Here is a 12,192-nt window from a genome sequence, read left to right as displayed (position 1 = left end):
AATGTAAAAAAGCGATGTACTGCATTAAACTGAACGTATTAATGTAGATTTACGCACTCTATGCGTGAGCGCCTGAGCGGGAACAGTAAGAGTCAGAAACTGAGATGACAGGCCAGATCTTGACATTTTTGTGATGAAATATGCAATTTCTGAATGCAGAACTAAAAACACTTGCAAGGCCTGAAAGAGATCAAGCCTTAGCCAAGTAAGAAAAAGTTACGCAAAAGTAACTTAAAAGTAACGTAAGCATTACTTTCCACGAAGTACGCAATTAGTTACTTTTTTGTGGAGTAACTTAATATTGTAATGCATTACTTTTAAAAGTAACTTTCCTCAACACTCTTTAAGACAGTTGTCACCAACCTTTTTTACACCCAAGATCCCCAACCTCAGCCTTGATGAAAGGAAAGATCTACCTATTAAAGGGCCCAACTTGAGGCGTTTAATTTAGGCTATATAGTTGAATTTCATAAATCACATGGATTCAATTTTCTCTACTCACCCCCATGTTTTCTAAAATGTTGATGTCTTTTTGTTGTTCAGTCGACAAGAAATTAAGTTTTTTAAGAAAAACATTCCAGGATTTTTCTTAATTTAATAGACTTTATTGGACCCCAACACTTTACAGTTTAAATGCAGTTTAAAATTGCCGTTTCAACTCAGCTTTAAATAGCTTTGAATGATCCCATACAGGGCATGAGTCTTATCTAGTGAAACGATTGTCATTTTCTACACGAAAAATTTAAAATATGTACTTTTAAACCACAACTTTTTGTCTTGCATTATCCGTGTGACGCACCAGCGCGACCTTATGTAATGCGTCATGACGTCGAAAGGTCAAGCATGACATATGCGAAACTATCGCCCCAGTGTTTACAAGTATAAAGAAGAGGATCATTCTGACGTTGTTGTATGTGGAATGATATTAATTAATGTCCTTATTTTAGTTTATTGTTTAAAATGGTCCGCAAGTGTGTGTTTTACATATGTAACCCGTGACCTTTTGACATCATGACCCATTACGTGATGACGATCATTTTGCTAGATAAGACCCTTATGCCTCGGTTGGGATTGTTAAGCCCTTTGAAGCTGCGTTAAAATGGCAATTTTAAACTTCATTTAAACTGTAAACTGTTGGGCTCCAATAAAGTCCATTGAAATTAGAAAATTCCTGGAATGTTTTTCTTAATAATTAATAATTAATAATTTCTTCTCGACTGAACAAAGAAAGACACCAAATTTTGGATGACATGGGTCAAAAATATCTACATTTTTTAAGAAAGTTAATAGACAAATCCCCTGAACTGATTTTTATTTTTTTATTTATATTTTTAAAATACATATTAAAACTAAAGTAACAAGCCTGTTTTGAAAATGTAAGAAGTAAAAAGTATAGATTTTTGTTGAAAAATGTAAGGGGTAAAAGTAAAAAGTTGTCAGTAAAGTAAAGTAAATTAAAATAATATTTTCAAGTTGAGTTAACTCAAAATTTTAAGGCTGCACAAACACTTTTTAAAGTTGAACCAGCAAATCTTTTATTTTTACAGTGTACAGGAACACTGTGCACCCATGGGCCAGGACTGGGCCATAGGATGCAATGGTGGGTGGGAAGACTTGAGGGCCAGCTGGCAAAAATGTCGATATACAAACATTTAAGTTCAAACTTATAAAGACAAGTTTCAAAGTACAAGATTATGAATGTGACGCCTTGTCGTCGGCGTGAGTGAATGGCAGAGAGAGAATTGAAATGCACACAGACAACTGAATGCCGTCTCTTTCTCCAATCACAGTAACATCATTAAGGGTCATTTGGCCAACCGTGAAACCTGGAATAAAGGTCCACTTTAATGTTAACCGTAATTAATAAACTTGTGTGAGAAGTTGTGACAAGTTGTTAAGAAGCTTGTGTTTGAACATGAGATTGGGGAGGGCTGTATTCAGTTAAAGGACATCAATGGCTGCTGGTAAAAAGAGCCTCATTGAAATTCATGGCTTAGTAGGTATCGTATTGTGCATTTGGAGAGATAAAAAATTTGACCGATTTTAATTAAAAAGGCATTTACAAAACATGGGAAACAGGGTTGTGTGCTTACGTATATGTGCGTTTCATATTAAAAACTACATTTCTCTATTACGTGAAGTATCAGGAAAGTTTTATATGTTATGGGCTGCAAAGATTTCTAACCTTTTCTCCCCATTTATGGCCATTAAGCTGAGCTCATTGCTTTGATGAACTGTAATTGTTGTATAAATTATTGTGCATTTGACTTTGAAAGGGGTCTTTCCATTTGACGTGACATTTTAGGCTCTTAAAGCACTTCCTTTAAGTGCTGGGTTTATGGGTAACAGAACAGACATACATAGACTGTATACTTGTGCCTGATATTAAACACAGGCACATCCATGTGTGCGAATGTGTGCTGTCTCTCCCTCACTTATGCACACTTTAAATTACATATAATTCCTCTTTCACTCTTTCATGTTTTTTTACCTCTTTGTCTTCCTGTAACAGCAGTCATAGCAGTGTGACATGTTTAAAACCAAAGGTCTTTTTTGATCTCAAACACCTCCAGTTAAACCAGTTTAAACACCAATAAACCCTTAGCAAGTCGATGAAATGTCAAACATTAATATCAACCTTAATATCTGCAGAAAGATGACTGGCACCCAGATAGGAGAGCACCATTACTTTTCTATATTGCAGTATTTCCCAGTCTCTTATCTTATTATTTTACAATACAAGCTACTAAAAATGTTATAGTATGCGACCCAGTCTGTGAAAACCCAACTAATGTAATTTTTGTGATTTGCTGTTTTCTATATAAAATAATCCTATATAATGAAAAGAACTTTCTGTAAAAAATATAACCTTGATTTCTTTAACATTGACTGAGTAAGATGATGTCAAAGATTGAAATGAATGTGAAAACAAACTTTGATGCTCCTAATCTCATAATTAGATTGGATTTCACAGACAGGGTAACATATTTTTAGAAAAAGTCCAAAAACTATTACCACGGTAAAAACTTCATAGTACCGCACGCACATTCATGCTCTCCCATTTTTTCGGATGTGAAATGAGGCCGATCTTCCTGTCTTTTCAAAGCTGGATGGTCTTCTCCTGAATCCACGTTAATTAGGCACATCAAGGTGTCTTCTGGACCGCCGACAGAAAAGCAGCCCTCTCTCTGCTCCGGCCTGAGAGCACTCAGCGTATCTGAAGAGGCTATAGAGGGGGTTAAAGATGCAAGAACCCACTATTTATTCACGAAGACTCGCTTTTGTGTACATACACATTCTTTGGTCATTGTTTGGCTTTAAGATGAGCAGGATGTCCATTAGAGGAGCCCAACAGTTCCTTTTTGTCTTTTTTCCACCCTTTTATGTTGTCGTGCTGTTTAGGAAGAAGAGGATTTGTTCAGGATGGTGAGAGATGGCGTGATAGATAACCGTGCTATGCCCTGTTTAGGAGATCAGAGGAAAAGTAAAAGAATAAAGAAAGCAAACAAACTGTTGTTTTATAGTTTCGTTTTTTGTTTTTGTTATATTAATGTTCTGAGCAAGTGCTATACAAATAACTTTGTATTGCGTTTTCCATATTATTGCCTTCCAAAGACAAACCACTTTGTTGTTTTCCTCAGTTTTGCTTCTGCTAAATGCTTGTGTAAATGTTATGGATCAGTTTCCCCAAAATGAAGATTCTGTTATCATCTACTCATCCTCATGTTGTTACAAAACTGTATAACTTCATTTGTTTGGGGAGAATAAAAAGTTTAATGATACAAAGCCAAAGACAATTATTTTCAAAAGTATCGCAAATTAACATCTTAAGAAAAAAGTGTGATAATACCATGTATTCTTATATACCAATATCATGTATTTCTTCATGTCTCTGCTGTTCTACTAATGTATATTTTTTGTGAATGTTCTAAAAGGAAAATAAGCTAAACTAAACTAATAATAATTATAATAACTAGATAGGTACATTTTCTGAAGAAAATGTGAAGTGGTGCTTGCCGTGGCAAATTTTGGGGGACAAAATGTTACAATAATGTGAAAATGAGTCAAAGAGACCCACCCCGATATCTCTACAATGTTCTGATGCAGAGATATAATGCTTTGTTTATTTTGTTGCTAGGGTACTATATGTGGTTGCTAGGGAAAAAAATTTGCACCTACTAGTGATTACACTCCGAGCCATGAGGAAAACAGCCCAACCCCCGTGTCTCTACAATGTTCTGATGCAAGATATAAGGGTTTGTTTATTCTGTTGCTAGGGTACTGTATTTGGTTGCTAGGGAGAAAATTGGCATCCACTAGTGATTACACTTCAAGACGCGAGTCAAACGGTCAAACCCCCGTGTCTCTATAATGTTCTGATGCGGAGATATAAGGCTTTGTTTATTTGGTTGATAAGGTGCTCATATTTGGTTGCTAGGGGCGTGGCTTAATACCTCTATAAGGATCTTAAGAGACTGATTAGATGCCTGAGCCCATGAGCCCATGTCTCTATGACACTGTGGTGCGAAGATATGCTTCTGGGCATTTTATAATGGCAGTCGATGGGATCAGTTGCAAGGGTACTATTTTTAGTTGCTAGGGCGTGGCTCAGGAGTGGCCAATGATGATGCTACATACGCTACTTTCCAGCATGAATGATATAAACCAACCGGCATGTCCCATGACATTCAGATTTTAAGATATAACTGTTTTAATTTTGTGTTGCTAGGGAGCCCAAAATGGTTGCTAGGGGCGTGGCTTAATAGCTCTGGGACGATGTTGAGAGATTGAGTGGATGCCTGAGTAAAATGACCCCCCCCCCCACTTGTCTCTACGACACTGTAAAGCAAAGATATCCCATCAGGAACATTTTTATTTCCTTATATGGGCGTGTTCCCTGCCCCATTATAAGTCAATGGGGAATTTCGAGTGTCTCTTACACCACAGGGGTACAACTTATACCCCAATGTGATGTATGTTCTTACAGAGCCTACTACCCTCTTCAAAAGTTGTAACCCACATGTTTCTACAAAATCCTCAAGCAGAGCTATGACCCATCAAAGTTCGGTACAATGTTAAGTCTATGGGATTTTTTGGGGTACTTTTTCGCCTCCATTTCAGAAATCCAGCACCCGATCTCTTATAAAAGTCATAGCACACTTCTCCTCAATAAGTTGGTCGATTTGAGCCCTCTTTCATGGGTGTATGACAAAGCATGCGAGACGAGTTACGTGCCAAAAATAGTGTCCAGAGTTTGAGGAATAGTATTAGTGATGCTTTGCATAAATGCAAGCACCACTAATAATAAAAAAATAAATAAAAATAAATCAATAAAAATAGTGAAAGTGAATAGGGATTAAGCCTGGAGTATAGTCTGTTTTTATGTGTACGCGAACATACACGCAGATTCGAACGTACAGCCTGGCAAAGTATTTGGTTTATGTATGTGTAGATAGAGGTTCAAGGCATGCGCATTGCGACAAAATGCAATGCATCTCCTGGGCTACATACTACATTCTCCTGTAGGCACATTTTGAAAAATACGGCGTTGCATATGCATAAAAACAGGACTATACTTCGGCATCTAAAGTTGTCATGCTTCAAACTGACAAAATAAACGTCATAAAAATGTCATAAAGGTATCATTTGTACATAGAATACTTATAATGGCTCATTATAATTGTGCGTAGGTCCTACGGCGTAGTCGCGATGGCATAGGTTACGCGTCGGTTTTTTAGTTATACTCTTGCGTCATCGTCTAGGGCTGGGTTTCCCGATAACGATTGAACTTAGCACTTAAGAGCGCTTTCTATGAGCTACTTAACGAACATTCATTGTTCATTTACATGCGTTTCCCAAAGATGCACGTGAAACGATCGCTCGCAGCTGGGTTTTAAGTGCTACTTACGAGTCGCTATCCCTTTGTCAAGTGCTGAAATGTCACCAATAGAATGACTCGAATTTGTAGCAGAAGCTTGTTTAGGCTAATCATCTTCAGCCGATGTGCACTAATATTTTTAATAATATATTTTCATTATTGTTCAATGATTTTTTAAATGTTTTATTAATTTATTAAATATTCTTTTCCGTATTTAGTTAGGACTCGTCCCACTGCGAAATGCCTTCTGCGTTTCTATTATTGTTTAGATTATTATTATTATTTGTTGTTTATTATCTATGTTTATTTATTATTATGGATTATTGCATTGTACCGTAAATATTTATTTGGTTTCTTTAATTAGATGCCATTTCCCTTCAAACAATGTTTAGATGAATTATAGCAGCAATGGGTATGAACCATTTATCAATTTGCTATACCAACTTTTACCAAAATACAAAAAACTTTTACCAACTTGTACAAAATACGTTTTCCTTCTTTATTAATTTATGTTTAGTCATTAAATTTGATTTCTCATTTGAATTTCAAACATATTATATTATATATTTAATATAAAATAAACAAAGAAGAACCCAATAAATAAATAAACATTTAAAACATTACATTATCGTCATTGCAGGAGTGCAATTCGCTGGTTGTCCTGTAGGTGACCTTGTAACTCTGTTGTCTTACGATGCACTTATGAATGAACGATTATTCCAGACCACTCGTAGATCTACGATGATTTTCAAGTGCAACTTAAGTTACGAAGCTTTTGGAAACAGCCCGTAATTCTAAGATGATTCGTACGATCGGTTTTACGATCTACTTAGCCTTACGATGCTTTTGGGAAACCCGGCCCTGGTCGACGTGCAAACACACATGCAGACCGCTGGTAGGCAGTATCTACATGAGTTACCACAGTAGCAGCGCGACCGTCAATGAAGAAGCAGCTTTGTCAGTTTAACCCACAAACGAAGAAGAAACAGCAACTTGTGTATGTTTTGAGAAGACCAGTAGTGATGGAAGTAAATAAACAGCGACTTTTGTTGCAGTTTGAGTTAAATCACTCTTCAACTTGGCCCAGCTTTGTTCTCACCGTCGCAAACGGAAATACCTATGATGCAGTTTTTTTTACCTGATGGGAGGGGTTCTAGTGGACCAATCACAGCGCTTGTGGTCCTCGTAGAATTGACTACGCAGAGGCTACAGATAATCTACGGACTAGCTACAGTGTTGACCTTACGCACTATAAATTGGGCTTAATGGTGCACATCAAAAGTGAAATTAAATAATAAGTAGATTACATACAATACAATGCAAAAAGTTACAGCGTAAATCCCATGAAATGTTGGGTTAAGGGGTAGAATTAGGATGAAAACAACGATCATCCTGCAACAGCAGAAAGATTGTTAGTTAAGGTGGTAGGGTTGGATGGGTGGGCGGGTCCGAGAGCGTGGCAATCAAAGGGGCCAAAAAATATTTTTATTTAAAACACTCAAATAAAACTTAATTTTGAAGAAACTATGACAGAAAATGAACACATACTAGATTATTAATGAATTAAATGTTTTTACCTCTAGCGGGAATAGCTGCGTGGTAAAGTGAAACTAAAGGGTTAATAAACACAAACAAAAGCAGATGTTGTAGAATGTCTGGCGAACGATGATAGAAAGCAAATTTTTTTTTAAACTGATTATTTCCCACTATTAATTATAGTATCTTAAAGGAGTGTAACTACTGTAGCATGTAAATAATGCACATAAATAAAGTGAGCAAGAGCGCTCAACAATTATTGCTGCGTCCAAAAACTCAAGGCAGTGACTCGTTGCCTCGCTGCCTCATGAGGAAATGACTTCGGGGGCATGAAGGTAGCTCAGAGAAAGACTTTCGGACACACTTCTAAGGCAGCGTTTTTGAAATTTAAACAGAGAGCGCCTTTGTGATAACTAATCACATATTTGAAAACTACAATACTAATTTCTCGCTAGAAATGCAATTAAAAGGTGTAAAAAGTGAAAATATACATTTATTTACACTAAATTGGTGGTCCAGTCGCGTCCTTGGCCGCCATTTTATTTTTTCGAACTCGACCGGACTTGACCAATCACATTCTTAATGTACGTCCACGCATAGGTATCTCAGGAGACAGGAAGTAAACCAAACATTGAATTCAGACATGCCTTGATGCCTTGCTGCCTTGGAAAGCCTATATCTAATCAACAGGCACTTGGAACCTAGCTAGCAGGTTGCTCAAACAACAAAATCACCAGCTAACTTACTTTAAAATTGCAAGAACTATAGACTCATTTCGGCCGTGTGGTGCGCGTGCACACTTGCAGTGTGAAGCGCGTCGGAGTATTTTCAGAGATGTTTTTTCAACTGGCTAGTATTCTCCAGACAGTGACGGTCTGGACCACGTCTTTCTCATTTCGGCCGTGTGGCGCGCGGCCCCGCTTGCGGTAGCGCGTACGCTCTATTCCCCGAGATGCACTTGACGGCCTTTTGTGCAGTGTTTTTTTATTTTTTTGATGACCTAGTTAAGGCAGTATGGTTTCCAAGCTTAGGCGGGCCGCCTTAACTGAAATGTGCTGCGGGAAACCCTGCGCAAGATTTCATAAGATTTTGGCCGTTGCTGTACCCCTCCTAGCCACAAGCCTAATTTGACACATTCGATTGTATCAGAAAATGGAGTGCATTGCATATATTAGCCCAAAAAAAAAAAAACAAGTAATCCCACGAGTAATCTAGAGCGAATAACGCATGTGAATATTCGTTCACTTTTTGTGTTCGCACATAGTAAGAAGCCTCATTTGTCTTTCATTTTAATTGCACAGACAGGAATGACCATTTTCTCTTTAAGTTTTCACAGAACAGAATAGGGAGTAAACAACGCGAGAGAAAGCAGGATTGTGAATGTATGCTGAACATGTTGTCCGTGGAGAAAGTCTTTGTGTGTGATTTCACAGGTCAGGCGAAATGTCAGTGTTGCTCTGTGTGTGAAAAAGGTCCTGTGTCAGAAACATTAAACTAATTTACACCACTCATAAAAATCACACACTCATTTCCAAGAGCCTGTCAGTGAAGCGCTTGTAGTGGGAAGATTACATGAGTTTAACTTTAGTTTCCTCACTCCGGTTCTCTTGCTGTTCTTCTTTCCACAGATGGGATGAACTGTATGAACAAGGACCATGGCTGTGCTCACATCTGCAGAGAGACTCCCAAAGGCGGGGTGTCGTGTGAATGCCGCCCAGGGTTTGAGCTTGCCGAAAATCAGCGCGACTGCAAATGTATGTATTCAACTTCAGAATCCCATTCCCTGCCGTTCAAGTCCTACAATCGAGTTGCCATTAAGATCATGAGCATCAAAGTTTGATTTTAATCTTTGACATGACCGTACTCAGTCAGTATTTAAGATATCAAGGTTTTATTTATACAAAATGCTCTTTACATTTATGTAGGATGATATGTAGAAACCAATAAATTATCACATGCAAGATCACATTAGCTGAAATAGGAGTCATACCATTGAAAAGTGACACCCATCACCTTTAAATGTGCACCATGTAATATGTAGTATACCACATTATTATTCATTGAAGTATAAATGTAGCTATAAATTATGATGTTTGCACATACACGCAGTTAGTCCCTGCCACTTGTTTAGATCCTTTTCAAGTGGTATGGAAAAATGCCTCAGAGTTCCCTTTTCATGCCGCAAGCGACGGTCCAATATATAACTTAAAGTTCAAGTGTAATCAGAGCTAAACAAGAGGTCTACAGATTAGTTTAGTCAGTCCTCTAATATGAATCTCTTCTTAAATAAACCACTTCTGCCTCTCGTCTGTCGTGGGACTATTAGTTATAGTGCTGCGGATCTGGCGGGAACATCTGGAGAGCTTTCATCTGCAATTTCTCATTTTTAAAACTCGCTGGAAGAAGGTCGACTGAAGTCCTTAAAACCTCTTTTCATCAAAGTTTTACACTATATATTAGAAGTTGAATATTTGAATGAGCCATTTTGTCAGGCTGAACAAATGTAACCGAACATAAATGTAGAGAAGTGTGTGAGATACAGAGCTTTCTCTCATTCCTTAATTGCTTTAATAAAATTTACATAATAGCAAATAATGTACTATTATTATTTTTGCTTGCTTGTTTTCTCTTGATCACAACTTAACTTTCATGTGATCCCGAAATAACAAAAGTTGTTTTCTTGTGATCTCGACTTAATTTATTCATAATGTCGACTTAACAAATGTTATAAGTCGTGATCATAAAAAACAAGCAAGCAAAAATAATAATAGTACATGGCCTCTCGGCTTCCCTGTGTTTTTATATAATTAATGCTTTCTTACAGATGACAGTGTCTGCTAAATGTAAATGAATGTAATAATCTGGATAAGAGATTGTATGTATTATCTTATATATGTACATGAAAAACTGACTGATTCCCACTTTGCGTACTTAACACAATGCAGGTGTTTTTAGTAATAAAATTAGAAAAAGATTTATTGGGAGAAACTTAAACAATGCTTAAACAATGCCAACATCATATGCCAAACCTGAATAAACTGCATAAAATTAATAATAAAAAATACATTTGTGATCTGCCATTAGTTGTGGTCTTGACCGGTCTTGAAATAAAATTCCGAGTCCTCTTTGTCTGAGACAGAGACGAGACAGAGCAAAAATGCGGTCGATTCCAAGACGAGACCAAAACCTTTAAAAAGTGGTCTTGAGTCTCAAGAACTACAACATTAGATCCAACAATAGCTTAAAACAACCCAGCATTTTAGGTAGAAGCAACTCAGGATAGGTTAAATTACAACAAAACGTTTTTTTTTTTGACCCAGCGCTGCTAAAATAGCATTTTCTTTTTAGCGTAGTACTTCTAAATACACAAAATTACACTGGCAATAGTAAAGTGAAAAGTGCATACTTTTTAAATATGATGATCTGCAACTTTGGGGCATTGCAACAACATAAAATTAAATTGATTCAAGCATCCGTGTAATTTACATACAGTACTTTAGCTTCAAACACACTTATCCTATTCTTGCATACTGCATATCAGTAGGGTTGGGTATTGTTTTAATGTTAGCGATTCTGATGCCAATTTTGCTTAGCGAATCCGGTTCTTATGGATTCCTGGTTCCGATTCCAATATCTTTAAAGGGACAGTAAGTAGGGTTTTAAGTGTTTTATTAACCAAAATCTATGTCTTTATTCATAAATATGTCCTCGTTGGTGTCAAATGACCTCTGCCAGTGAACTGACTTTTCTTAGTAAGCTTAGAATTTTTTCTCTTTACTTACATTGAACGGGTAAGTCCAAGGAGGCTTCCATGTCGTTCCGCTATATTGATAAACTATAATAGCAGAGAGGGACAAAAAACACTTGCCTACCAACACGTTTCCACAACGTGTTTTCATTTAGAACACGTGAATCAGCTGAAACGGACAAGGAGATCACTGAGTACAAAACGGCTACCGTAGTTGCAACACGCATTTGAAAAAAACGAGGTGCTAGAGAGCACTATTCGTTTGAATGCAAAATACAATTTCACCACTATATGGGGGTAAATCCTACTTATTGTCCCTTTAAAGGTGACAGAAAATATTTTTTTTTTACCTTGTCTTAGTTGAATAACGGTAGTCTACCCGCATTCACGAAAATACAAAAGTGCTAGACATTCTGAACATCTCCATTTCATAGAAATTCCTCTTTTAGAAATATCCGCCAGAAAATGGCCCAATCTGAACAATGGATACATGTTACGTAAAATGCATCTCACTCACCCCCCCCCCCCTTTCTCATTCAATTCCCACCCCTTCAAAATAATTTGCATACATCCGGCCTCTCGCTTCGAACGGGAAGTAAATTGCAGCAGTGTTCGCAAAGTTCAAGGTGAAATGGCGAGTCGCGTTCTGTCTTCTATCTGTAAAATTTTGGTCTGTCCGTGTTCTGAAAACGGAGAAGTTTACATATTTTTGAGTGGCAGCAAAGGCAGCCAATTAATGTCAAGTGCTTGCATTTTTAGGTTTTTAGGAAGCTTTTAAGGCATTACACATCCAACCAAAATGTTGTTGTCTACATGTCACATCACAGAACAAGAATAAATACCCCGTTTAATCATTCTATGTCACCTTTAATAAAATAATTTTTTTGTTTTTATTCTTGCCACCTTTAGTCTATAACCTGTTGGTTGTAACTGTTACCTGTGACAATTCGTTTAAAAATACAATTTTAAAAAGTGCCAGAATGAATGATACAAATTAGTTTTATCAGGCGTACTGAAGTATGCAATGTGG

General features: G+C 37.1%; 1 protein-coding gene across 2 annotated transcripts in view; it reads left to right on the top strand.

The window, feature by feature from the left end:
• Positions 1–12,192, top strand: part of scube1 (signal peptide, CUB domain, EGF-like 1) — a 101,456-nt gene that overhangs the window by 39,818 nt on the left and 49,446 nt on the right. For both annotated transcript variants that reach the window (XM_055190661.2, XM_055190662.2), the window contains exon 5: positions 9,043–9,168. In XM_055190661.2, coding sequence (XP_055046636.2) covers positions 9,043–9,168 — 126 coding nt within the window. The remainder of the gene's footprint in view (positions 1–9,042; positions 9,169–12,192) is intronic.

Source organism: Misgurnus anguillicaudatus, chromosome 1, assembly GCF_027580225.2.
Source record: "Misgurnus anguillicaudatus chromosome 1, ASM2758022v2, whole genome shotgun sequence".
Lineage (NCBI taxonomy): Eukaryota > Metazoa > Chordata > Actinopteri > Cypriniformes > Cobitidae > Misgurnus > Misgurnus anguillicaudatus.
The sequence above is the reverse complement of the archived record's forward strand: the minus strand, read 5'-3'. Positions and strand labels throughout refer to the sequence as shown.